The sequence below is a fragment of the Carcharodon carcharias genome, chromosome 1 (genome assembly GCF_017639515.1).
Source record: "Carcharodon carcharias isolate sCarCar2 chromosome 1, sCarCar2.pri, whole genome shotgun sequence".
NCBI lineage: Eukaryota > Metazoa > Chordata > Chondrichthyes > Lamniformes > Lamnidae > Carcharodon > Carcharodon carcharias.
Window position 1 is genome coordinate 74413815 of NC_054467.1, and position 27055 is coordinate 74440869.

Here is a 27055-nt window from a genome sequence, read left to right on the forward strand (position 1 = left end):
AATATCTCCAACTCCCATCATGTCTTAATTTGAGACCATAATTGGTGTCACTCTCCATTGGGCCATTAATCTTTCCGGGAAAACCACGTTGTTGCTATCTTTACTGCAGGACGCATGGTGGTATGGAATCAGCTGAAGCGGTTGTAATCGCTGAATATGACAGCATGAAAAATAACCAGAACTGCACATGGACAAGGAATTAAAATGTTTTGTTACTAAGGACAATGCTTTCCAAAGCTGTAAACATTAATAATAACTATGAAGCAATCTTTTAAGGGACCAATTGTTGGCAGTGGATGACACAGCATTAACCGATAGTTATCAAGTTGTAAACATGCCAAGTGTGTCAGTTTTCATTTCCAATATGATATGAGGATTTGTATGAACTTCATAAAGACCTAGACACACAATACTAATATGAACTGTAGTTAAAGCTCAGTCACAAATCTAATTATACATATGAGAAGGTCTATTACCTGTACTCTTTGTTAGTGGCATTTAACTGAAACAAAGCATCATTGAATTACCACAGTATAGAGGGCTATACAAATTTTGTAAGCATGCATCATCTTATTTCTAATACAAAAAGTGTCACGACATTTGTGTTCAAATGCAATATAAAGTATTCATGTAATATTGAAAAATCTGACATATTATACAATAGCAATTTAATATAGATTAATTCAAATACCGGTACATTCTTTTAAATATATGACAGTAGAAAGTTAAAATCCTTGACAGGTACAAGACAATCAAATCCATTAATGTGGTTTATCTTACAAATATGTGCTTTTTATTAAAACTGGTTAAAACATTAGCTAAGTTGCACAGAATACCTCAAAAAGTGATGCAGATGCATGCATGCGGTAGAAAATAGCAAAAGGCATTGCAAGGTTTACTATTAGAATCCATGTTTCAAAGCCATAAACATTTTCTTCTAAACCATTGTCAAACTGGGGCCAAGCTCCAAAAGCTGGAAGTATCCAAAACTTTAAAAAGGAAAGAAAGAATTTAGAGTCAGGTTGATTACTAAGCATCATTAAAAGCTACAATTTATTAGCAAATAGAATCTTCAGAGTAATGGCAACAAGCAAAATGATTAACTTTGTTATTAGTACAAATCTCTTTTGCCTCCAGTGGGCTTCATTTTGGCAGTACTGTATTTTACATCCATACTATGCAGCTGAATTGCTGGTTACCATATATCAGCTTTATACCTGAGCATTGGACTCAAGTATAATTGATAATCTCCACTTAAAGAACTATTGACCATAACATGAGCAAATATATGACTTACATTAATGACATACCTCAAAAATGCTGAAAAGAGAGACATGTTCTTGAAGCTTTTTGTCTTGCACTCATTGGGACAAATGCAAGAATGCCAAATTTCAAGTAATCATAACAATTTATACTGCAGGAGAAAAGAGTGCTGATTGGTTGGGAAGTCAACTCTGAATGGCAGAGGGCTTGCAATAGAGAAAGTAACAAGGAGCTATAGGCTCCAAGGCTCCAGGGTAATTTAAAAATGGCACAATGCTTGAATGTACTTCAACAACAACAAGTAGTATTTATATAGCACCTTTAACATAATAAAACTTCCAAAGACAGCTCACAGGGGATTTATAAAACAAAATATGTCACTGATCCACATAAGGAGGTATTAGGGCAGATGGCCAAAAGAGGTAAGTTTTAAGGAGTGTCTTAAAGGAGGAAAGCAGGGTAGAGAGGCAAAGAGCGTTAGGGAGTGAATGCTAGAGCTTCAGGCCCAGAGAGCTGAATACGTAGCCACCAATGGTGGAACAACCAAAATCAGGATTGCTCAAGATACCAGGATTGAGAGACTGGAGGAGATTACAGAGATAGGGAGGGGCAAGGCCATGGACCGATTGGAAAACAAGTTTCAGAATTTTAAAATCAAAGCTTTGTTTTTCTGGAAGCCAATGTAGATCAGTGAGCACATGATGGTGATGAGTGAATGGGATTTGGTGCAAGTTATAACACAGACAGCAAAGTTTTAGATGAGCTCAAGTTTACAGAGGGTAGAATGTGAGAAGCTGGCCATATGAGAGCAGTCAGGTCTAGAGGTAATGAAGGCATGAATGAATTTCAGTAACAGATGAGCTGAGGCAGGGGTGGAGTTGCGCAATGTTACAGAGATGGAAATAGGCAGTCTTAGTTACGGCACCAAGGTTGTAAACAGCCTGGTTCAACCTTGGACAACTGCCAGAGAGAGGGATGGAGTCAGTGTCTGGGGAGTGGGATTTGTGGCAGGAACCAAAGACAATGGCTTCAGTTTTCCCAATATTTAATTGGAAGGAATTTTTGCTCATCCAGTACCAAATGTCAGACAAGCAGCCTAATAATTTAAGGACAATGGAGGGATTGAGAAACATGGTGGTGGGGCAGAGGTAGGTGTTGCCAGTGCACCTTGTGTTTTCGGATGATGTCACCAAGGGGAAGCATTTAGATGAAAAGATGGGTGGTAGCCAAGGATTGATCATTGTGGGACATGAGAGCTAATTGTATGGGAGTGGAAACAGAAGCCATTGCAGGTGATTTTCTGGTTATGATGAGATAGGTAAGAATGCAGTCCTACCCAGTGAGATGACAATGAAGAGATGTTGGAGGAGCAATAAAACCAATTCTTTACCAATATAACTAAACAAACTGATTAATGTTTTTTTTAATTTATAAACATGATTACTGTTCAAGTTTTAATAGCTCTTGGTTCACATTTTTACTTGCCATTTGTCATAATTACTTTTGTAACTCAAATTGGTCTATTGATAAGGAACTATTAAATGACCCAAGATATTGTCAATAGTTGGTTGATGGATATAAAGTTTTTTAAATACACAAGATAGGAACAAATTTGAGAAAGAGACTTCAGGCCCTCACATCATAAAGTCACCTGGGGGTCAGAACCTGTTACTACATTGTTGGATGGGGGATGTTGACACAGTAATTTACAAGGTAAATATTGACACAGAAGCCTGATCAAAAACCTTGGCAACAGGAACTGTATGCCCTATACAAAAACAGAATTACCTGGAAAAACTCAGCAGGTCTGGCAGCGTCGGCGGAGAAGAAAAGAGTTGACGTTTCGAGTCCTCATGACCCTTCGACAGAACTGGCTCTTTATGGGGTATGTGGAACATTCCTTGTTGCAGTCCTACTCTGGCCCCCTTCCACAACTCTTTCGCCAGTACATCGATGATTACTTCGGTGCCGCTTCATGCTCTCGTCAGGACTTGGAAAAATTTATTAATTTTGCTTCCAATCTCCACCCCTCCATCATTTTCACGTGGTCCATCTCTGACACTTCCCTTCCCTTCCTTGACCTCTCTGTCTCAATCTCTGGTGATAGACTGTCCACCAATATCCATTACAAACCCACCGACTCCCACAGCTATCTCGACTACAGCTCCTCACACCCCGCTTCCTGTAAGGACTCCATCCCATTCTCTCAGTTCCTTCGCCTCCGTCGCATCTGTTCCGATGATGCTACATTCAAAAACAGTTCCTCTGACATGTCCTCCTTCTTCCTTAACCGAGGTTTTCCACCCACGGTCGTTGACAGGGCCCTCAACCGTGTCCGGCCCATCTCCCGCGCATCCGCCCTCACGCCTTCTCCTCCCTCCCAGAAACATGATAGGGTCCCCCTTGTCCTCACTTATCACCCCACCAGCCTCCGCATTCAAAGGATCATCCTCCGCCATTTCCGCCAACTCCAGCATGATGCTACCACCAAACACATCTTCCCTTCACCCCCCTTATAGGCATTCCGTAGGGATCGCTCCCTCCGGGACACCCTGGTCCACTCCTCCATCACCCCCTACTCCTCAACCCCCTCCTATGGCACAACTCCATGCCCACGCAAAAGATGCAACACCTGCCCCTTCACTTCCTCTCTCCTCACCGTCCAAGGACCCAAACACTCCTTTCAAGTGAAGCAGCATTTCACTTGCATTTCCCCCAACTTAGTCTATTGCATTCGTTGCTCCCAATGTGGTCTCCTCTACATTGGAGAGACCAAACGTAAACTGGGCGACCACTTTGCAGAACACCTGCGGTCTGTCCGCAAGAATGACCCAAACCTCCCTGTCGCTTGCCATTTTAACACTCCACCCTGCTCTCTTGCCCACATGTCTGTCCTTGGCTTGCTGCATTGTTCCAGTGAAGCCCAACACAAACTGGAGGAACAACACCTCATCTTCCGACTAGGGACTTTACAGCCTTCCGGACTGAATATTGAATTCAACAACTTTAGGTCGTGAGCTCCCTCCCCCATCCCCCATCCCCACCCCCTTTCTGTTTCCCCCTTCCTTTTTTTTTCCCAATAAATTATAAAGATTTTCCTTTTCCCACCTATTTCCATTATAAAAAAAACCCCGCTAGAGCTATACCTTGAGTGCCCTACCATCCATTCTTAATTAGCACATTCGTTTAGATAATATCACCAACTTTAACTTTAACACCTATGTGTTCTATTGTACTATTGTCGTTGACATCTTTTGATGATCTGCTTCTATCACTGCTTGTTTGTCCCTACAACCACACCCCCCCCCCTCCACCTCTCTGTCTCTCTATCTCTCCGCCCCCCACACACACACCTTAAACCAGCTTATATTTCAGCTCTTTCCTGGACTCGAACTCAAGTTCTGTCGAAGGGTCATGAGGACTCGAAACGTCAACTCTTTTCTTCTCCGCCGATGCTGCCAGACCTGCTGAGTTTTTCCAGGTAATTCTGTTTTTGTTTTGGATTTCCAGCATCCGCAGTTTTTTTGTTTTTATCACTGTATGCCCTATATTTTTTATAATAATACATAAATGAGTCCATCTTTACAATTACAGCTTCATGAATTTTTCAGCCCAGTTACTCTTTAAAATGCTGTCTTGTTTATGGCATATTTTGGGTGTTCATAATATTCAAAAGTTAAGAACATAAAAACTTAACAGCATAAGGAAATTCAGGGATAAAAAAATGGCCATATAATCCATCAATGTTTATCCCTCTTGTCCTTTAGCTCTCTCACCATGGCATCTAATTGTACTGTAACACCCCAATCTCCATTCCTATTGCTAACTTGCTGGATTATTCAAAACATTCATTACACTAAGCAAAGTTACCTGGTAATTGTTTCAAATTTGTGTTCACAAATTTCTAATTACATCTTAACCCTATTTCTTGATTAACTTGCACATTGTCATTTGAATCTACCTTATCTGTGCCATTTAATATTTACATACTTCAGTAAAGCACCCCTCAAAGTCCTTTTCTCTCGGATACAAGTTTAAGCTTTCCTCATTTTTTCTTATAGCTCAATACCATTTGCACATGGGATCAATTTTATTGATCTTCTCTATTTGTTCTAATATAAGGAAATAAATTATGGTGACCAAGTGAGCAAAACAGAAAACAAATTTCTAGGCATGGTTTGCCTGGTGCAATGGAAAGCCTTAACATAACTGTACATCAGTGAACACTCATCAGAACTGAAATGTTAACTCTGCTTCTCTCTCCAGAGATGCTGCGAGACTTGCTGTATTTTCTAATTTTTAAAAAAATTATTGTTCTGAAATGTACTTCACCCGGGGAAGGAAAACGACGTCAGGGAGGATTGGGAAAGTATGTAGTAGAGATGTCACCAATTTTCAATGAATGAGGAAGCCCCAGTTTTTCTTACATCAGCGACCTGATACAACAAAGCCTACATATGACCCGGTTTTATCGGTCAAATAATTTTTAAAATAGGCACAGTTTTTGAAACAGTGGAGAGGTTACAAAATCTATGTTTGAAAAGACACCAAATTTTCCAAGCAGAGATGTCTATCCGGGTTATTAGCAAGATTGAACAAGCATTGATTTCCCCTGAACAAAAATAAAATTACCTGGAATAACACAACAGGTCTGGCAGCATCTGCAGAGAGGAACACAGTTAACGTTTTGAGTCCATATGACTCTTCAACAGAACTAAGTAAAAATAGAAAAGAGGTGAAATATAAGCTGGTTTAAGGGGGAGTGGGACAGGTAGAGCTGGATAGAGGACCAGTGATAGGTGGAGATTGCCAAAAGATGTCATAGACAAAAGGACAAAGAGGTGTTGACGGTGGTGATATTGGCTAAGGAATGTGCTAATGGTGACTAAGGGTAGAAAGCAGGACAAGCAAGGTACAGATAGCCCTAGTGGGGGTGGGGTGGGGGGAGGGATCGAAATAGGCTAAAAGGGCAAATACATTTAAAAATAATGGAAATAGGTGGGAAAAGAAAAATCTATATAAATGATTGGAAAAAAGGGGGATCAGAAAGGGGGTGGGGATGGAGGAGCGAGTTCATGATCTAAAATTGTTGAACTCAATATTCAGTCCAGAAGGCTGTAAAGTGCCTAGTCAGAAGATGAGGTGCTGTTCCTCCAGTTTGCATTGAGCTTCACTGGAACAATGCAGCAGGCCAAGGACTGACATGTGGGCAAAAGAGCGGGGTGGAGTGTTGAATGTCAGTCCTTGGCCTGCTGCATTGTTCCAGTGAAGCTCAACGCAAACTGGAGGAACAGCACCTCATCTTCCAACTAGGCACTTTACAGCCTTCCGGACTGAATATTGAGTTCAACAATTTTAGATCATGAACTCTCTCCTCCATCCCCACCCCCTTTCCGATCCCGCTTTTTTCCAATCATTTATATAGATTTTTCTTTTCCCACCTATTTCCATTATTTTTAAATGTATTTCCATCCATTGTTTTGTCTCTACCTTTTAGCCTATTTTGATCACTTCCCCCCACCCCCACTAGGGCTATCTGTACCTTGCTCCTTATGCTTTCTACCCTTAATGTCACCATTAGCACATTCCTTAGCTAATATCACCATCGTCAACACCTCTTTGTCCTTTTGTCTATGACATCTTTTGGCAATCTCCACCTATCACTGGCCCTCTATCCAGCTCTACCTGTCCCACACCCCCCCCACCCCCAACCCCCTTAAACCAGTTTATTTTTCACCTCTTTTCTATTTTTACTTAGCTCTGTTGAAGAGTCATACGGACTCGAAACGTTAACTGTGCTCCTGTCCGCAGATGCTCTCAGACCTGCCGAGTTTTTCCAGGTGTTTTTGTTTTTGTTTTGGATTTCCAGCATTCGCAGTTTTTTGCTTTTATCTTTGATTTCCCCGGTTTGTTTATGTAATGTGGACTAAAGTTACGAAAACTTTATCATTGAAGCCCATGGACACAGTGCCGTCTACAGGCGTAACAGATAAACGTAGTCCCTTCTGGACTGGAATTATCAAGACGGTCAAAATTGGCATAAAAGTTTTCAGCTCTTTTTGTAATAGAATGTCGTGACCACCCACGATTTAATATTTTATATATTACAGTTCTTACCTTCACTATCTCTTTTACATTTGACAGTTGTTTTAACTTCGTCTCTAATTGCTTCCTAATTTCCATTACTGAAATAAACTCATCTCAATGATCCTTTTGCACGTCACCTATTTGATATTCCTATCACCCCCCACCACCCTTTAAAAAGGTCTGGTTTAAAAAATGTCACATTTGATCGAATCGTCCGCCTGGATGACTAACTTCCACTTATTCGTGTGCCTGATTTGCTTTAAAAGTCTGCCACTCATCCTCAACTGGGATAGCTTTCGATAATATTTCCTAGTGAATTGCTGCTTTTAAAAAGACTATTTTGTGAATGAAAACTGATTTTTTTATTTCATGGTTCTGAATCTGTCTTACCGAAATATTGCACAGGAACAGAAACGCGGTGATGTTCTTCAGTATTATTCTCTTTCTGTCCAGTTTTCCCGCCTGTCTGAGACTGGACGGAGGAGAGGAAGCAGCAGCTTGGGGTAGAGTCAGCTGCTCACAGCACACACCGCCGCTGCCGCTGCCGCCGCCTGGAGAGTGAGGGATGCAAGCTGCAGCCGCGCAGCACACCTCCCGCTCCACGTTCTTCAGGGCTTTGTTCACAATGCCACAATATGAGGCTGCCACGGGAAGGTTGCCGGAAGCCGAAACGGCCGAGGTCGCCTTGATCTTTCCGATTTCCTCTTCACCGTTATCCCGCTTACGGTGGAGGGATTCGATGATAAACACGTTTTGGGCGGATTTCTCAATGATGACCAATGTGGAAACCGGTAAACTGAGCCATGTGTAGTATAGGGGGGCCTCTGCAGAAATCGCCGCCAGCACAGAGCACCAGGACAGCAGCCAGGTGGCACACGCGGTACTGACCAGAAGGCAGCCGTCCAGCTTTCGCGACGGGTTTTTGGAATAATCCATCGATATTTTGTCTATTCTGTAAATAGCTAGGCCGGTTGTAGATGCTGCAGACATTAAGCTAAGTACTGTAATACTGTACAAGTAAAACATCTTTACAGCAGACTGTCGATGATCCTTTGAATGCCCCACCTGTATACTGTACACCACAAGAATTCCTATTGTGGTTGCGAATACAGCTGCTCCCAGCACTGGCCCTGGCAGTATGTTGTAGCGTGTTTTAAACATGAGTTTTTGAGGTTTGTGGTGTTCCATCTTGCGCCCGACATTCTTCCACATGATGTAGAGCATGGCAGATGCAAATACGTGATATTCAATGTTGAAAGGGTACATGTAATAGAAGCCTTTATAGAAAGCCGCGCATGCATTTATAGTACAACTGCAATTTGGTCCAACCTTTTCTGCAACGAAATAGAATAAAGCATTACACAGATTACCTTTAAAAGATTGCCAAATCTGAACTTCCTCCAAATAATCTAACACACCTTAAAATTCTTCCAGTCTGGTATGCTACATCGCTGTAAGGGAATATTCAACAGGTAACACCACCCATTATATGGTAAACAATATGAAAAAAACACACATTAGAGTAGTATAAAATCTAACTGTAATCACTATGAGCATTAAAGCATCCCACCTTTCGAGTCATCTATTTAGATCAAAAACAGAAATACCTGGAAAAACTCAGCAGGTCTGGCAGCATCGGCAGAGAAGAGCAAAGTTGACGTTCTGAGTCCTCATGAACCTTCAACAGAACTAAGTAGAAATAGGAAAGGGGTGAAATATAAGCTGGTTGGGGGGGGGGGGCGGTGGGAGAAGGCGGGGGTGTTGGGACAAGCAAGCAGTGATAGGAAGAGATAACCAAAAGATGTCACAGACAAAAGAACAAAGAGGTGTTGAAGGTGGTGATATTATCTAAAAGAAAGTGCTAATTAAGAATGGAGAGCAGGACAAGCAAGGTAGCTCTAGTGGGGGTGGGATGAAATAGACAATGGGTGGAATACATTTAAAAATAATGGAAATAGGTGGGAAAAGAAAAATTTATATAAATTATTGGAAAAAACAAAAGAGACGGGGAGGAAACGGAAAGGGGGTGGGGATGGAGGAGGGAGTTCAAGATCTAAAGTTGTTGAACTCAATATTCAGTCCAGAAAGCTGTAAAGTGCCGAGTCGGAAGATGAGGTGCTGTTCCTCCAGTTTGCGTTGAGCTTCACTGGAACAATGCAGCAAGCCAAGGACAGACATGTGGGCAAGAGAGCAGGGTGGAGTGTTAAAATGGCAAGCGACAGGGAGGTCTGGGTAATGCTTGCGGACAGACCAAAAGTGTTCTGCAAAGTGGTCACCCAGTCTGCGTTTGGTCTCTCCAATGTAGAGGAAACCACATTGGGAGCAACGAATGCAGTAGACTAAGTTGGGGGAAATGCAAGTGAAATGCTGGTTCACTTGAAAGGAGTGTTTGGGCCCTTGGATGGTGAGGAGAGAGGAAGTGAAGGGGCAGGTGTTGCATATTTTGCGTTTGCATGGGGAGGTGCCGTAGATTGGGGTTGAGGAGTACGGGGTGATGGAGGAGTGGACCAGGGTGTCCCGGAGGAAATGATCCCTACGGAATGCTACCGGATCCAAATAAAAGGTGTGGCTATGGGTACCCACATGGGCCCCAACTATGCCTGTCTCTTTATGGGGTATGTGGAACATTCCTTGTTCCAGTTCTACTCAGGCCCCCTCCCATAACTCTTTCTCCGGTACATCAATGATTACTTCGGTGCTGCTTCATGCTCTCGTCGGGACCTGGAAAAATTTATTAATTTTGCTTCCAATCTCCACCCCGCCATCATTTTCACGTGGTCCACCTCTGATACTTCCCTTCCCTTCCTTGACCTCTCTGTCTCAATCTCTGGTGATAGACTGTCCACCAATATCCATTATAAGCCTACTGACTCCCACAGCTACCTCGACTACAGCTCCTCACACCCCGCTTCCTGTAAGGACTCCATCCCATTCTCTCAGTTCCTTCGCCTCCATCGCATCTGTTCTGATGATGCAACCTTCAAAAACAGTTCCTCTGACATGTCCTCCTTCTTCCTTAACCAAGGTTTTCCACCCACGGTAGTTGACAGGGCCCTCAACCGTGTCTGGCCCATCTCCTGCGTATCCGCCCTCACGCCTTCTCCTTCCTCCCAGAAACATGATAGGGGCCCTCTTGTCCTCACTTATCATCCAACCAGCCTCCACATTCAAAGGATCATCCTCTGCCATTTCCGCCAACTCCAGCATGATGCCACCACCAAACACGTCTTCCTTTCAACCCCCCTGGCGGCATTCCGTAGGGATCGTTCCCTCCGGGACACCCTGGTCCAATCCTCCATCACCCCCTACTCCTCAACCCCAACCTATGGCACCTCCCCATGCAAACGCAAAATATGCAACACCTGCCCCTTCACTTCCTCTCTCCTCACTGTCCAAGGGCCCAAACACTCCTTTCAAGTGAAGCAGCATTTCACTTGCATTTCCCCCAACTTAGTCTACTGTATTCGTTGCTCCCAATGCGATTTCCTTTACATTGGAGAGACCAAACGCAGACTGGTTGACCGCTTTGCAGAACACCTGTGGTCTGTCTACAAGCATTACCCAGACCTCCCTGCCACTTGCCATTTTAACACTCCACCCTGCTCTCTTGCCCACATGTCTGTCCTTGGCTTGCTGCATTGTTCCAGTGAAGCTCAACGCAAACTGGAGGAACAGCACCTCATCTTCCGACTAGGCACTTTACAGCCTTCCAGACTGAATATTGAGTTCAACAAATTTAGATCTTGAACTCTACCCACCCCCTTTCCGTTTCTTCCCCCTCCCTTCTGTTTTTTCCAATAATTTATATAGATTTTTCTTTTCCCACCTATTTCCATTATTTTTAAATGTATTCCACCCATCGATTATTTCACCCCACCCCCAATAGAGCTACATTGCTTGTCCTGCTCTCCACTCTTAATTAGCACATTCTTTTAGATAATATCACCACCTTCAACACCTCTTTGTTCTTTTGTTTGTGACATCTTTTGGTTGTCTCCTCCTATCACTGCTTGTTTGTTCCAACAACACCCCCGCCTTCTCCCCCCACCCCCCACAAACCAGCTTATATTTTGTTTTTGTTCTGTTTTTGTTTTATATTTCACCACTTTCCTATTTCTACTTAGTTCTGTTGAAGGGTCATGAGGACTCGAAACGTCAACTTTGCTCTTCTCCGCCGATGCTGCCAGACGTGCTGAGTTTTTCCAGGTATTTCTGTTTTTGTTTTGGATTTCCAGCATCCACAGTTTTTTGTTTTTATCATCTATTTAGATGTTCGTGCTGCAATGACACCACGCAGTGAACGATGTTCATTGAATTTGCTACCCCATCATTCACACCAGACTGCGATGCAAATCGCTGGATCGTCCCAACAGTAAGGGCTCAGAGCTGAAAAGGTCACACTGAGACCTGGTGACTGCTCCACAATGGCCCTTCTCCTTAAACAATTAAAGAAAAGGATAGAAACAGAACAAACGACGGGGAATGAAATGGGGTATATCAAACCGCATTAGAGACAGAAAGAGACATAAAAGGAGGGGAGAAAAGACAGGGAGAGGGAGAAAAAAATGAAACAAAGGAAAAATAAGACACAAATTAAAAAGAACAAGCAAAAAGTGGAGGACAATATAATCTACTTGAGTTTGGGAATTGTTCATGAACGAGTGGCAGTGTAGGTGTGCTTGACCCAGTAAGTACAGAATCAGTGGCCCCATCCATCATGATCAGAACAGTGAACCACCCAATCGCCATGTCATTGCACTGTTTTTATAGGAATGACAGGACGAAAAAAAAACAGGGTCCATCTAGTTGGCCTTCTAATATCCTGGCATGATACAAGGCAGGGAGTTAACTAATCTTAGCAAGTAACCTCAATCAAACTAGTTTACAACAGAAACGAAGTGAGAACCATTAAGTCTAATGTCACTTTTTTTCCTTCCAAATATGCTACACAGAGCACATCACTTCTCAGATTACTCACATATTGTATCCCAAAATGTTATTTTCTGAATGAAATCCATCTAAGACAGCTTTGCATCCTGAAAATTATTGCCTCTGACACTACTAAGAGTGTGGGTCGCAAGACTGGCATAAAACTATTGCCGAGACAACAAAAAGATTTTTTTTTTAAAAACTCCAGCCACAAATCACTTCCACGTGGAGTGAGAGTCTGCTACTTCAATAATAACAGAAAATGCTGGGAAAAACCTCAGCAGATCTGACAGCAGCTGCGGAGAGAGAAACAGAGTTAATGTTTCGAGTCCGTATAACCCTTTTTCAGAGCTAAAGAGTAGAAATGTGATGAAATTTGTACTGTTTAAGGGGGTGGAGCAGGTGGAGCTGGATAGAAGGCCAGTGATAGGTGGGGTTGAGGAGAGATTGACAAAGATGTCATGAACAAAAAGGCAAAGGGAGTGTTAATGGTAGTGGTAAGGGCTAAAAAAGGTGCTGATGGTGGCAAAGGTAAGAAAGCAGAATGTGATAATAGCAGGACAAGGGTGAGCACTCTGTGAAAGAACAACATGGAACAAGAATTGGATGGCCCTTTTGGGGGTGGGGTGGGATGGAGGAGGGTGCTGTGGTTGGCAAAAAAGGATAGAAAAAGGGATTTAAAAAGGAGATAAGACAATGAATACATGAATACAAGTAAATAAAAATAAGTAAATGAAAATAAAAATAATTTTTTTTAAAAAGGGATTAAGAAAGGGTGAAGCTAGAAGAGAGAATTCATGGTCTGAAGTTGGGGGCCTGAGTAAGACTGGAACAAGGAATGTTCCACATACCCCATAAAGAGACAGGCGTAACTGGGACGTGTGGGTACCCATAGCCACACCTTTTATTTGGAGGAAGTGTGACAAGTTAAAGGAGAAATTGTTCAGTGAGGGAACAAGTTCAGCCAGACGGAGGAGAGTAGTGATGGATGGGGATTGCTCAGGCCTCTGTTCAAGGAAGAAGCAGAGGGCCCTCGGACCATCCCGGTGGGGGATGGAGGTGTAGAGGGATTGGACGTGCATGAAGAGGAGGCACTTAAGACCAAGAAACTGGAAATTGTTGATAAGAAAAAGGGCATCAGAGGAATTGCAATTGTAGGTGGGAAGAGCCTAGACAAGGGGAGTCAGAATGGAGTCAAGACAGGAGGAAATGAGTTCCGTGGGGCAGGAACAGGCTGACACGATGGGTCTACCGGGATAGTCCTATTTGTAGATTTTGGGAAGGTGGTAGAAGCGGGCTGTCCGGTCTTGGGAGACTATGAGGTTGGAAGCTGTGGAGGGCAGATCTCCAGAGGAGATGAGGTCATTGACAGTCCTGGAAACAATGGCTTTTTGTTCGGTGGTGGGGTCGTGGTCCAGGGGGATGTAGGAGGAAGTGTCTGAGATTTGGTGCTCAGCCTCTGTGAGGTAGAGGTCATTGCGCTACTAGACAACAACAGCACCACCCTTGTCGGCAGGTTTGATAATAAAGTCAGTGCTGGACCTAAGAGAACGGTGTGCAGCAAGTTCAGAAGGAGACAGGTTAGAGTGGGTGAGAGGAGCAGAGAAATTGAGGCAGCCGATGTCACGCCGACAGTTCTCAATGAAGCTCTTTACCGATTAGGCACTTTACAGCCTTCTGGAGTTCCTGGTACATATATTATTATGGCAAATTGCTGCATTGTTTCTGAATTAATAATGGTGAGTGCCATTAATCTGCCATTCTTTTCCCACCCATTCCTGGCTCAGTATTCATTGCCGATTTGTGCACAGTTCATCTCTTGGGCCTGCAATGACTGGAAGGTTGTAATAAGCTGCCCCATACTTATTGCACCAAAACCCTTACAATTGCCGAAAGAGAAAACTTTAATCTCATCACACTGGGTTAGACTCCTGTAGTGTGAGTCTGTTGTGTGTTCCTTCATACTACATTGCTTAATGATCGACTCTAAAACACCAGCACTATGATTGATCATGGCACGAACATCTGAGTCACAGGATCAGACTGCTTTAGTTACAATAAAAGATGCCTGTAGCTCAATGCATGTTTCTTTCATGAATAATTTGGGGCACTTTAGATAACAGTATAAATTGTTTAAAAATGCCTTGGAACTTGCCATTAAATTCAGTGTTTCGGAGTCGGGGTTGTAGGTTTAATGTAGGCTGACATTGCAATGTATAGTGTAGGGTCTGTTGTATTCTCAGAGGTGCCATCTTTCAGATGAAACTTTAGGCAGAGCCCTTTTCAAAACCCTTTCATAGAGAAGCAATTTTAAAAATGGATATTAAGTCAAAGAATCTGGTATGAGAAGAGGTGTCTGATTTATTTTTTTTTAAAAAACTGAGGGTTTTAAAGGCATCTCGAAGGAGAGGAGGGGAATACAGAAGTCAAACAATTCAGGAAGGAAATTCCAGTTTGCGATCAAAGCAGCTGAAGAGGGTGCACCCAGTGCTGGACAAAGGGAGCAGGAAAGCACAAGGAGCTGGAGTCAGAGAAATGGAGAGTTTGGGTGGGCTATAGCACTAGAGGAAGTTACATTGATAAGAAGGGGGCAAAAACATGCAACAATCTGAAAACCAGGATGAGAATTTTGAGTTTGAACTGTTGGGGACCAGAAGCCAACATAGGTTTATGGTGGCAGGGATGATGCGAGAATGAAACATGGTTTTGGATAGGATGTGGCAGCAGAGTCTTGGATGAGTTCAAATTTATGGAGAGTGGAGGATGGGAGGTCAGCCAGGTCTCAAAGTGTCAAAAGCATGGATGAGGGTTCCAGTGTAGATGGGTTGAGGTTGGACAAAGACAGACGATGTTACAGAGGTAAAACTAAGTGGTCTTTGTCAGGGAGGGACTATGGGGTCAGGTCCCACCAAGAACAGATTAAGCGTTTACTTATTCCATTGCTACTTAGAGGACTTTGTGTGCCAATTGGCTGCTATACTTGACTTAACATCAAAAGAAGTAGCTCATTGGCAGTGAAAACTTTGGGACATTACTTAGCACATATATTAAGCACTATTTAACTGTCAAAATCTGCTTTCATTGCATGTTAACTACTATTTTGTCAGGACAGACAAAATCAAACAAGCTGAATACAGAAATATGGGAAATATTTGATAAAGTAGTCTAGAGTTACTATTTAACCTGTTGTAACTACTGTTAAGGTTCATGTCTTTGCATAGTGACAGATGCTACTTCAGGTATTCACTGTGTAATCTTTGTCAGAGAATCTATCTGATGTCAATTATATTGAAAATATAGCCAAGAGTGTTCTCAAACCTTTAACTCTATCAGTGTTTTGTTTAGTAAGTGCATTGTCTCTCATGTTGATTTCTAAGTATTTGAGCATACTAACTGGCCAGCACCCTGCCTCAGCATGTTATTTCTCCTTTCACTCTTGCAATCTGACTTTTGCTTCCAACAACAAATGAACAAATTCAATACCTGACTAATGGGATTGGTTTCTATTTCACTGATTTGCTAAAATTCTGAATCCCATAATCTGTCAGATGCAAACAGAGTTAGAATTCCACTGTCTGGGTGGTAATCTGGCTGTATGAATTGCTAACTGATGTTGTGTTCAAGTCTAACTGCTGTAATTGATTCATTTAGAATGTTACATGATGTCTCGTTGGTTACTGAATGAAGATAATGCCACCAACATTTTAGGACATGTAGGATTTAGGCATCTGAGAGAATTGTTCATTTATCAGATTTATACAGTGCATACATATTGAAATGATCAGTTTAGATCATATACTTCATTCCAGATTGCGTATCTATAAAATTGAAAAATGCTCTGCAACTGATCAATATCCTCTAATTTTGTACTTGACTTGTTCATGATTTTGCACATACTAAAATTCCTTACCCATGGTTAAGTTGGCAAAGCCAAGCACAGCCAGTCGCTTTTTGTGGTCACTTAGCTGGTGTTTTGATTCTGCAATTACACCATTCACCCACAACAACAGGTTTGTAAAGACAGAATGAATCATTCCAAATCTAAAAAGAAAGTAATCTTGTAATGCACAAAAAGTGGAGTAAATACATTCAGACATCAAAACACATTATGAACTTTACCATAGAAAACAATTTTCTGGAGTCCACAAGAGTTAAAAATCAGAATTAATTATGTTAAAAAGACATTAGGTCTTCAAATTAGTGTGAGGAGACAATTATCTCTCTTTTCAAAGATAGATTTAACTTTATAACGGTCTTTATCTTTAAAATGATGCCTAATATGGTTTATTGTTAAAATGTATAAGCATTGTTAAAATAAAGCAGACATAACAATTAACAAGAGAGACCATGCAAGTTATTATTTATGACTCCATAACCACTGTACCAAAGTCTCTGTTTGCTATTTTTATGGAAACTGCAAAATCCAATGGCAATTTCTCACAAGATACTGAAGTGATGGTCTAATATATCAAGAGATGAATTTCACCAGATGAAACAAATTACATAACAATATTCTGATTGTAACCATCTATTCCATTCTCCCTTATATGCTTGTCTAACTTTCCCTTAAATCTATACTATTCACTTCAACCACTCCCTTTGGTAGCGAGTTCCACATTCTCACCACTCTTTGATGATAAAGTTTATTCTGAATTGCATATTGAATTTCTTGGTGACTCTTATCTTTATAGCCTCTAGTTATGTTCTTGCCACAAGAGGAAACATTGTCTCTGTATCCACTCTGTCAAAGCCATTCATCATTTTAGAGGTCTCTATTAGGCCACCCCTCAGTTTCTTTTTTTCAAGAGTAAAGAGGCCCAGTCTGTTAACCCTTTCCTGATATGTACATCCACTCATTCCTGGTATCATCCATGTAAATCTTCTCTGCCCCCTCCCCAGTGCCTCCATAACCTATTTATAATAGTGAACAGAACGGCATGCAGTACTGTGGTCTAATCAAGGTTCCATACAAATTTAGCATAACTTCCTTACTGTTTAATTCAAGTGTTTGGTTTGCTTTCTTATGGCTTTGCTAACCGTGGTGCAACTTTTAGTGATTGATATATTTTTACTCCTAGATCTCTTTGTTCGTCAACCCCACCTAGACTTGCATCTTCCAAGTAATAAGTGACCTCCCCATTCTTCCTACCAACTTTGCTACCTTACATTTAATTGTGTTGAATTTCATTTGCCAATTATTGTCCCATTCTGAAAATCTATTAATGTCCTCCTGTAATTTGTTCAGTCCTCCTCAGTATTGACAATCCCCCACAATTTGGTGTGATCATCAAATGTAGAAATTGTGTTTTTGATTCCAAAGTCCAAATAGTTAATGAAAATTGTGAACAGCAATGGTTGCAGCACTGATCCTGTTGGAACACTCCTTCCCACCCTCTGCTACTCTGAATAACTACACTTTATTCCCACTCTCTCCTTTCTAGCTCCTTGCTAGCTAGCAATCCATTCAGTCCTTGTCCCTGACTCCACATTCTCTGACTTTACTCATTACTTTTTCTGAGGCATCTTGTCGAAGGCCTTTTGAAAGTCCAGATAAATCACAACAAAAGTATTAACATTGTCTACTCACTATATGTTACCTCCTCAAAAAATTCAATAAGGTTGGTCAAGTGAGATTTTTCCCTCTTGAAATCCATGCTATTTCCCATTTCTAGATGTTCTTTTATTTTCTTCTCTAGTAAGGATTCCATTACTTTTCTTTCCATCAATGTTAAGTTGATTGGTCTATAATTCCCAGGACACTTTCTGTCCTTAAGTATAGGAATTACATTAGCTATCCACCAGTCTCTGGCACTACACCTTTCTTCCAGGGAATTACTAAATATGTGTAGTAATGCCTCTGCTATCTTTTCCTTAGATTCTTTTAAAATACATGGATCAAATCCATCTGGACAAGGGGTTTTATCCTCTTTGCGTTTGTTTAGTTTATTCAGTACGTCTGCTTTTTTTTATTTTAAAGCCACTTATCTCATTGCTCATCTCATAAATTCAATATCATGTCTACCTGTTCTTCCTCCCTGGTAAATACCAAAGCAAAATAATTATGTAATATTTCTTCCATTTCTCTGGTATTATCCTTAATTCCCTTCACAGCCATTCTTTTGTCGGTGATGTGTCAGTAAAATATTTTACTACTTTGTTTTACATGCTTTGCTAGTTTAATCTCATAGATCCTCTTTGCATAGAATGTCTTTTTGACTTCTCTCCAAATGGGACAATGATAGAGTGGCAATAACAGAGACCTGGCTCAAAGCAGTGGAGGCAAGGAAACTTCATGCTCTTGGCTACAAGGTGTTCAGGAAAAACAGGAAAGCAAAAAGGAGCATGGTGTCAGTATTGACCAAAGAAACTATTGTAACACTGGAAAGGGATGATGTAGATCATGCTAAAGACAAGGAAGAATTTTCCACACCCACCAATGGTGGGAATTGTGGTGGGCAGAGTACTTAATTTGGCCTGATTGGAAGAGTCAGTTTCCTGCCGGTGGAAAATTTGGTTGGAATTTTGTTCTGCCAACTTTGATGGTGGGTTAAAGGCAGGTTGAGTTTCCCAATAAACAATCTCGGGAACCCCATTTGCGTTCAATAGCATCTCATGCATCCTAATTAAAAGGCCACCTCAGCGGAATTAAATTCATCCTTCAAATTAAGTTTCCCATCAGCGAGTGTTTAGAAAGTTCAGTTTTATGACTATTTATAAGCGGTGTTGACCTGGCGAGCTTCAGCTCTTCCATTACTTTGAGGTCAGTAAATGTTGCTTTTTCCTTCTTGGGGACCTCAAATAGCTTCACTGAAGTGCTGGTAGCAAACGTTGTGCCAAGGCTGGACACAGGAGACACGCGAAGGCTAGGACGGGTGGTGGTGTAGGGTGAAAGGGAGGACCCAAGGCTGGAAGGGGGGGATGGTGTATAGTGGAAGGAGGCTTACTGGGGAAATGAGGAAATGTCCACGGAAGTGGGGACGTTGTGTCTTAGAGGGTGGGGTCAGTGGTGTCGATGCTGGAGTCCTGGGGGGGATGAACTCAAGGGTATGGGTGATAGCAGGGAACAGTCACAGGCAGTGGGGAATGCAGTCAGGTGGTAGGTTCAGGGTGAGAGTCTGGTAGGTGAAGGTGTCATCGAGGGGGTCACAGAAGGGGACTAGACAGGTGGCTCAGATCACAGGAGGGGGCAGGGTCAGGGTGGGCGTGGGGACAGTAATGGGTGTTGGCTCTGAAGGGAGGGAAGGCATGAGGAGGTGAATCATGATAGGGTCCAGGGTAACGGGGGAGGTTACAGGGTGAAAGAGGAAGAGAAATGGTAATATTGGGTGGGCCTATTGTGATGGGGGGGCGATGTTGGTTGGTGACAGGGGAGGGTAGAAGGTGGTGGATTGAGTTTGAAAGGTGATGCACACCATTTTTCCAAGCTGGCCTTGACCATGCAGTTATACAGTCAGTGAGATCCCTCAAAGTTGGTGGAAAGTATTTTTGGATGGGTGGAGTTCAAGGTCAGCACAAGTGGCCGACTAAAGGGACACCCTAATAATAATGAGGCAACTGGATGTCAAAGGTGTTCTGTTGTGTTCGCCTGTCTATGGTAAAGCCCACATTGCAGCAGGTTTGTTCCCAACTTATGAGTATCTTATCAAGATCCCAGCAAGATGTGGAAATGCCGTTCATTCTCTGCCATTTGTCATCGGCTGCAGTCAGAGGCAGGCCTGAAGGGAGGGAGGGAGGTGGAATGCCTCCAGGGGGCACAACTGGTGGAGAGCAGGCAACTACCCCCTACAAACCTCCTTCCTCCTGGATGAATGGTCATGTTTGACAAGGGCTGCCAAGGCAATGGTCTCTCTATGGAATCCCGGAGGTAGTGGAGACAAGTGGGATAGTATCAGAGGGAGACACCTTGTATACGGCTCTCATCACCCTGGTCACAGAACAATGTCTCCATAAGCAGACATGCATTAACAGGAGGAACAGCCATCTCTGGTGCTCTAGGATATCCTTTATCTAAAAGGGGTGGGTGGGGATGCCATGTCTAGCCAGAAGCCAGACGAAGGGCTTCGTACTTGCCTGCTGGCTTTAAGATGGAGGGAAATCGTGCTGGAGTCCTGGGGGGGATGAACTCAGGGTACCTAAGATGGAGGAAATGTAAAGTACATACTTTCTAAATGTATCGCTTTAATTCATTCACACATCCACTGAGGCATCAATGATGCAGGCTGTCAGCAACTCTGCCTTGGTAATGGTTCCCATCCAGATGAGGAGAAGGAGGGCCCATCACTGGTTGACACAGGGCCAGGAGGAGCAAGGGCCTGAGCAGCAAGAGGCAACGCAGCCTCTAGAAGGTCAAGGGGCAGACAAACATGGACAACTGCAATGGCGAGCATTGGCCCATGGGTATATTGCTGGCAGTGCTCTTATCTAGAGATAGGCAATTCTGGAGGCACCATCATATATCCCGGGATGTGGTTGCTCACATCTGCCAGCTTCTCCAGTACGAGGAGTAATGCAGAGCTCCTCACCTGCATTGAGTGAATGTCTGTCTGGATGCCCTTTAAATATGACACCAGGACCTTTGAACCCAAGGGGTGATGGCATGGCAGTCAACTTCCTGCCCGCCTCGCCATAAGATTCGCTGAGCTCCTTGAGGATGCATAATTAATGAACCGACCAGCGGAAGATCACACATGTTCAGCCGTCCTGCCACCCATTGAGAATCACGTCAACTTTCTTGCCCACCACCAGACTTAGTCTCCAGAATGGAAAATTCCACCCAGAGTCTATTTACTGGATGTATGGTATAGGCTTCCCAAATAGTGGGAAAGAAATAGAGGAGCAAATATGTAGAAAATTACAGAAAGATGCAAGAACTACAGAGTTGCGACTGGGTTACTGCTTTGCAGAACACCTCCGCTCAGTCCACAAGCATAACCCCTACCCTCCTGTTGCTTGCCATTTCAATTCACCATCTTGCTCTCGTGCCCACATTTCTGTCCTCGGCCTGCTATAATGTTACAGTGAAGCCCAAAGCAAGCTGGAGGAATAGCATCTCATCTTCCAATTAGGCACTTTACAGCCTTCTGGACTTGTTGAGTTCAACAACTTCAGACCATGAACTCTGTCAACCATTTTGATTTTTCTTCTCCCGAAAGTGCCAGTCTATATTTTGTTCTCATGTTTTTGCTTTCAGACAGCACTGACCCCTTTTTTCTGCTATTTTAACACACTATTTTGCTTTCAGAAGTGCTGACCATTATTCTGCTGTTAACACCCACTTTGGACCAAAACTTTAGTCTTTAATATTATCATTACCACACCCTTTGTCTTGTGTTCCATGACATCTTTGTCGTTTAATCTCTACTGTCCTCTAACCAATCACTGAGCTTCTCTTTTGCTCCACCTGCCCCTCCCCCCTTTTCCAACAGCATAAAACCCATCATATTTCTATCTCTCTCTCTCCACTTCCTAAGAAGAGTCACATTGGACTCAAAACGTTAACTGTGTTTCTCTCTCCACAGATGCTTCCAGACCTGCTGAGTTTTCTTCTGTTTTTATTTCAGATTTCCAGCATCCACAGTATTTTGTTTTTATTACAGAGTAGTGGCAATGGAAACTTCACTTAGCTTAACAGAGACTAGGAAAGTAACAGTGTAAAGGTAAAGAGGGTAAGGAATTTCTGAAATGTGTACAAGAGAACTTTCTCAATCAGCCCAATGAGTAAGGAAGCAGTGCTGGTTCTAGTTCTGGGGAATGAAATGGGGTAAGTAGAGGCTTATTTCAGTGGGAGACCATTTGGGGAACACTGAACGTAACATCATCAGGATTAGGATAGTCATGGAAAAGGGAAAGGTATAGTCAAGCATCAAAGCACATAACTGAAGGATGACTAACTTCAGCGAATTAAAATTGAATCTGATCCAAGTGCACTAGAATCAAAAATTGGTAGGCAAAACAGTAAGTGAACAATGGGAGACCTTTAAAGGGGAGGTGGTTTGGGTACAACATAGACATATTCCCATAAGGGGGAAAACGAGGGGCATACAAAGCTAGAACTTCCTGGATGACTAAAGATATATAAGTAAAAACAGAACAGAAGACTTAGAACAACTGCTCTTTGTATAGTAGAAAATCAAGTTGAATATAGAAAGTACAGAGGATGTCCATAAAACAGAAATAGAGAGGCAAAGAGGGAGTATGAGAATATATAAGTGGCAAACATAAAAGGAACAAAAAGTATTTTGTGAATATAAATAGTAAAGGGTAGTCAAAGAATGGGAGAGGTTCATTAGGAAGCCAAGAAGAAGTGACCTGGTGGGGGCAGAGGGCATGACTGAGGTACTAAGCGAATACCTTGCATCCGTCTCCACGAGAGAAGAGGATGCTGCTGATGCAACAATAAAGGGGGAGATGAGTGATATTGGATATGATGAAAATAAAGAGGATGTACTTAAAAAGTTGATTGTCCTTAAAGTACAAAAGTCACCCAGTCTGGATGAGATGCATCATAGATATCGGAAGGAAGTAAAAATGGAATTTACAGAAGCCCCATCCACAATCTTCCAATCCTCCTTGGACATGGGGGTGGTTCCAGAGGCCTGATAGGTTGTAAATGTAACACCCCTGTTTAAAAAAGGACACTCTGAACCTACAAGCCAGTCAACCTAATCTTGGTGGTTGAGAAACTTTCAGAGACAATAATCCAGTACAAAATTAATTGGCATTTGGAAAAGTAGAGGCTAATATATGTTAATCAACACAGGATTTGTTATAGGCAAATTATAATTGACTAATTTGATTGAGTTCTTTCATGAAGCAACAGGGAGTGTTGATGATGGTAATGTGGTTGATGTTGTGTATATGGACTTTCAGAAGTTGCTGACAAAGTAACTTGTTAGCATAATTAAAGTCCATGAGACTCAAGAGACAGCAGCAGCATGGATAGAAAATTGTTGAAAGGTCAGAAAGCAAGGAGGTTTCTGGTGAATGGTTGTTTTTCAGACTGAACAGAACTATACATTTGTATTCTCCAGGGGTCAGTATTGGGACCTCAGCTATTTTCTGCCTCAGAAGGTGGTGGAGGTGGGGTCACTAGATATTTTTATGCAGAGGTAGATAGATTTTTGTTAGGCAAGGGGATCAAAAGTTATCGGGTGTAGATGGCGGAGCAGGCTTGAGGGGACAAATGAGCTACTCCTGCTTCTGTGTGTTTGTATGTCAAGGCTTTAGAGACAATGCAGAAGAGTTTTACTGGAATGGTGTCAAGGATGAGGGACTTCAGTTATGTGGAGAGATTGGAGAAGCCAAGATTGTTCTCCTTGAACAGTGAAGATTAAGAGTAGATTTGATAGAGATTTGCAAAATCATGGTTTTAATAGAGTAAATAAGGAGAAACTGTTTCCAGTGGCAGAGGGATCATTAAGCAGAGGACACTGATTTAAGGCTTTATAGCTATGATTTATGGGTACAGTAGCATAGAGGTTATGTTACTGGACTAGTAGAGGCCTGGATTAATGGTCCACAGACATGATTTTAAATCCCATTGGCGAACTCAAACACATTTAATTCAATAAATCTGGAATAAGAAGTTGATAATCGTGACCCTGAAACTATCGGACTGTTGTAAAAAAACAAATCTGGTTCATTTAAGTCCTTAGGGGAGGGAAGTCTGTCATCCTTACCTCACCCTGCCCATAAATGACTCCAGATCCACAGCGACGTGGCTAACTCTCAGCTGCCTTATGACATGGCCGAACAAACCACTCTGTTGTACCAAACCACTAATCTGTGGTTCAAGAAGGTGGCTCACAACCAACTTCTCAAAGGCAAATACAGATGAGTATTAATGCTGACATTGCCAATGATGCCCACATCCCATGATGAATAAAAAGTGATGATTGGCAAAAAAAATCAGAGGGGACATGAGCATTCATAGTTTTACACAGCAAGTTGTTGTGATTTGGAATGCACTGTCTAATTGAATAGCAACATTCAAAAGGGAGTTGATTAAATGTTTGAAAAATATACATGATTCAAAGGAGAGAACAGGAATAGGTGATTAATTGGATAGCTCTATCATAGAGCCAACACAAGCATGATGGTCCGAAGAGCCTTTTTCTGTGCTGAATGATTCTTTGATTCTAAATTTCAAGTTTTCTTAAATCCATGCACAATAATTTAATCCACAGTATAACTGAAGAAATATAAAGCAAATTTAGATTTGACATAGGTTTTACCTTTCTATGATTTGAAAAGTTCGAATGACATCCTTTGCATGAAACCAAAGGAAATACACCTGAAATTAAATTATTTTTTTTTATAAAAACGCATAGAATGCACAGGCACCACTCAATAATAATAACACTCAATAAGTCAGGTAAATATACATGCCTGGGAAAGTGTGTGCACTGCATGGACGGCAGGAAAGACACCTTTGGCGGCTGAGAGGCAACTTGAATATCCAATGTAGTATCCAATTTTAAACATATCCAGAACTAAACTCAAGATGGCAAACAAGGTTAACCCACCTAGTGATGAAATGTACCAAATTTTAATCTCGTTGGAAACACAATTTGGACCAAAGTAGGAATCACATTCTTCCCATGTGGCTTTAATTGGTATTTAATGTGTGTCTTTATCTTCATACTATTTGTTCCCCGTTCTTTAAATTCATCGCTGACATGTTGTAAATTATTTATAGTTCATCACTTTCACAAACATACCCAAAAAGAAAAAAAAGTTAAACTTGGAAATGAAGGGTAAAACTTATCCGAACTGGTCTTGTATACCTTAAAATGAAACTCCAATATTAATGATATCAGTATTACTGATTTTTACCAGTTTTTTTTTCCTGATTGTTCCGCGCCCTGTCTCTGATCCATAAGTGATAGGCTTATTGGTGCAGAAACTGCTGAAATCAAATTCTTAGTCGTGAGAACACATCAGTGGCGACATGAAAACCATATACAGTAGAATCGGATGTATCACAGTACACTCTGGGCACGCTGTTCGTTAAAGGAGAAGTAATCCATTTGATTCCAATTGCATCAATACAGCCACAGACAACTGCACTGCTATTAATTACCAAGGTAGTAATTATTAATGAGAATCATAAACTCTAACGTCTAAACATTTCCACAGACCACGTCAGAAATCACAATCGAAATATGCTTTAGCAACGTGCACACTGTACCTCTCAGCCACCTTGGTCCGGCGTGGTCATCTTTTTCGGTGACCAACCCTCTCTTTCCGTGCCTTCTTAAGAAGTACCAGAGCATCCATGCCAGTTGCATCGCCATGAGGGTGCTGAGGTAGGCTAAGATGTGTTCTTGTGCCACTCCGGCTTTCTGAAATGTCCCTGCCACCGTCAACACCAAGCCCAGCACAAACACATTGATGCCGTACTGAGCGCTCAGCGTGGCGGTATATTTCAGCCGGGTGTTCTCTGCTGATGACCGAGAGTACCTGCCGGAGTTCTGATCTCCCACTGCAGGGCACTGGCTGCTGCGCCGCTTCCTGTGACAAAGAACCTCTAATTTGCATCTCTCATCCATCAGCAGCTATCGATTGGATGTGTGGACGTAGCCTGATCTGAAAAGAGCAAGCTTTCAACAACATTCTGGATTATAAACCCCCACACTCCCGACAGACACAAATAACGTTTATTTTCACTATTAATCACCGATACAATTAACATAGACATGTGCCCAGACAAGTCGACTAACATGGATGGGACAGGTATAGGGAGATAGATAGGCCAGCTTATTTTGACATTGGAAATTCTTGGAATTAAATAACTTCTGTATCGTTAGATTTGATTCTATTTAACACTGTCCTTCGTTAAATATTGCACACAAACAAACACACTATTTTCCGGCCGTTCGTTTTCAACTTGCAGTGTATATTCATGAATGAAACTTGGATTCTCACTACACCAGGCAATATTGAAAAGTTGCGCTTATATTGCCAACGCGTTGTCGTATTTAACCAGAAACTTTACCTAAAATCTCACTCCGTGTAGAATCCGAAAAGCTTCGAAGAGCAAGGTTCCACTAGTTTCTGTTTGCCTGTGATTTATCGATCCCATCCGTACCTTTTTATACAATGAAGGCGTCATTATGAGTCTGCAAAATGTAGGGGGGTCGGACTGACATCTAATCCCTTTCTATCTCACACCCCGGGTCCTGCTGCGTGGAAACTGACCCAATTAACCCAGCCCATCTTTTCATTTTGCTTTGTTCCTTTGCAAATTGGCAAACATTCAAAAAGTTGCCTGCTCAGTCTCGCGGTGGCTTATCTATACTAAGTTTTAATCAATTTGTTATGAAAGCTACCCTGGTATTTATTATAACGGGTCATGTTTACAATAAATTCATTTTAATGTGATGTTGCTTTAATATAATCGTCGTATTCACTTTGTGGAAAGGGCAATTTCTGTGTGGGCATCAGGATTGTTAAAATTGCTATTAGTTCCTATTCACCCACATATTTTAAACAGGTGAACTTGGCAAGATAAATCAGAGCCTAAAGCAATCCCTGCCTCACAGTCTTGCTTTTTATACAAGGTACCAGGAGATGGTGATAGACAAATGGAGTTCTGCCTCCTTGTCTTGCCCCTCAAGCTATATAACTAATCGTCTCCCTCTAATTGACCCTTGTACAGTCTGGCTAAATACCTAAAATTACCAGAAGAATTCATTTGCAGCAATACCGAAAGACAAGACACATTGGGTAACACTTTTCCATCTTGTCAAAAAACAGGCTTCTGGAGAAGGTACAC

General features: G+C 42.0%; 1 protein-coding gene across 1 annotated transcript; it reads right to left on the minus strand.

Moving 5' to 3' along the window:
- On the minus strand, positions 1-25829 carry otop1 (otopetrin 1). The gene is made up of 7 exons (XM_041179359.1): positions 25469-25829; positions 24667-24803; positions 24513-24571; positions 16190-16320; positions 7741-8684; positions 837-989; positions 1-181 (listed from the first exon to the last, which is right to left on the minus strand). The coding sequence occupies exons 1-7, from the start codon at positions 25827-25829 to the stop codon at positions 101-103; spliced, it is 1866 nt and encodes a 621-aa protein (XP_041035293.1). The 3' UTR covers positions 1-100.
- Positions 25830-27055: the final 1226 nt, after the last annotated feature.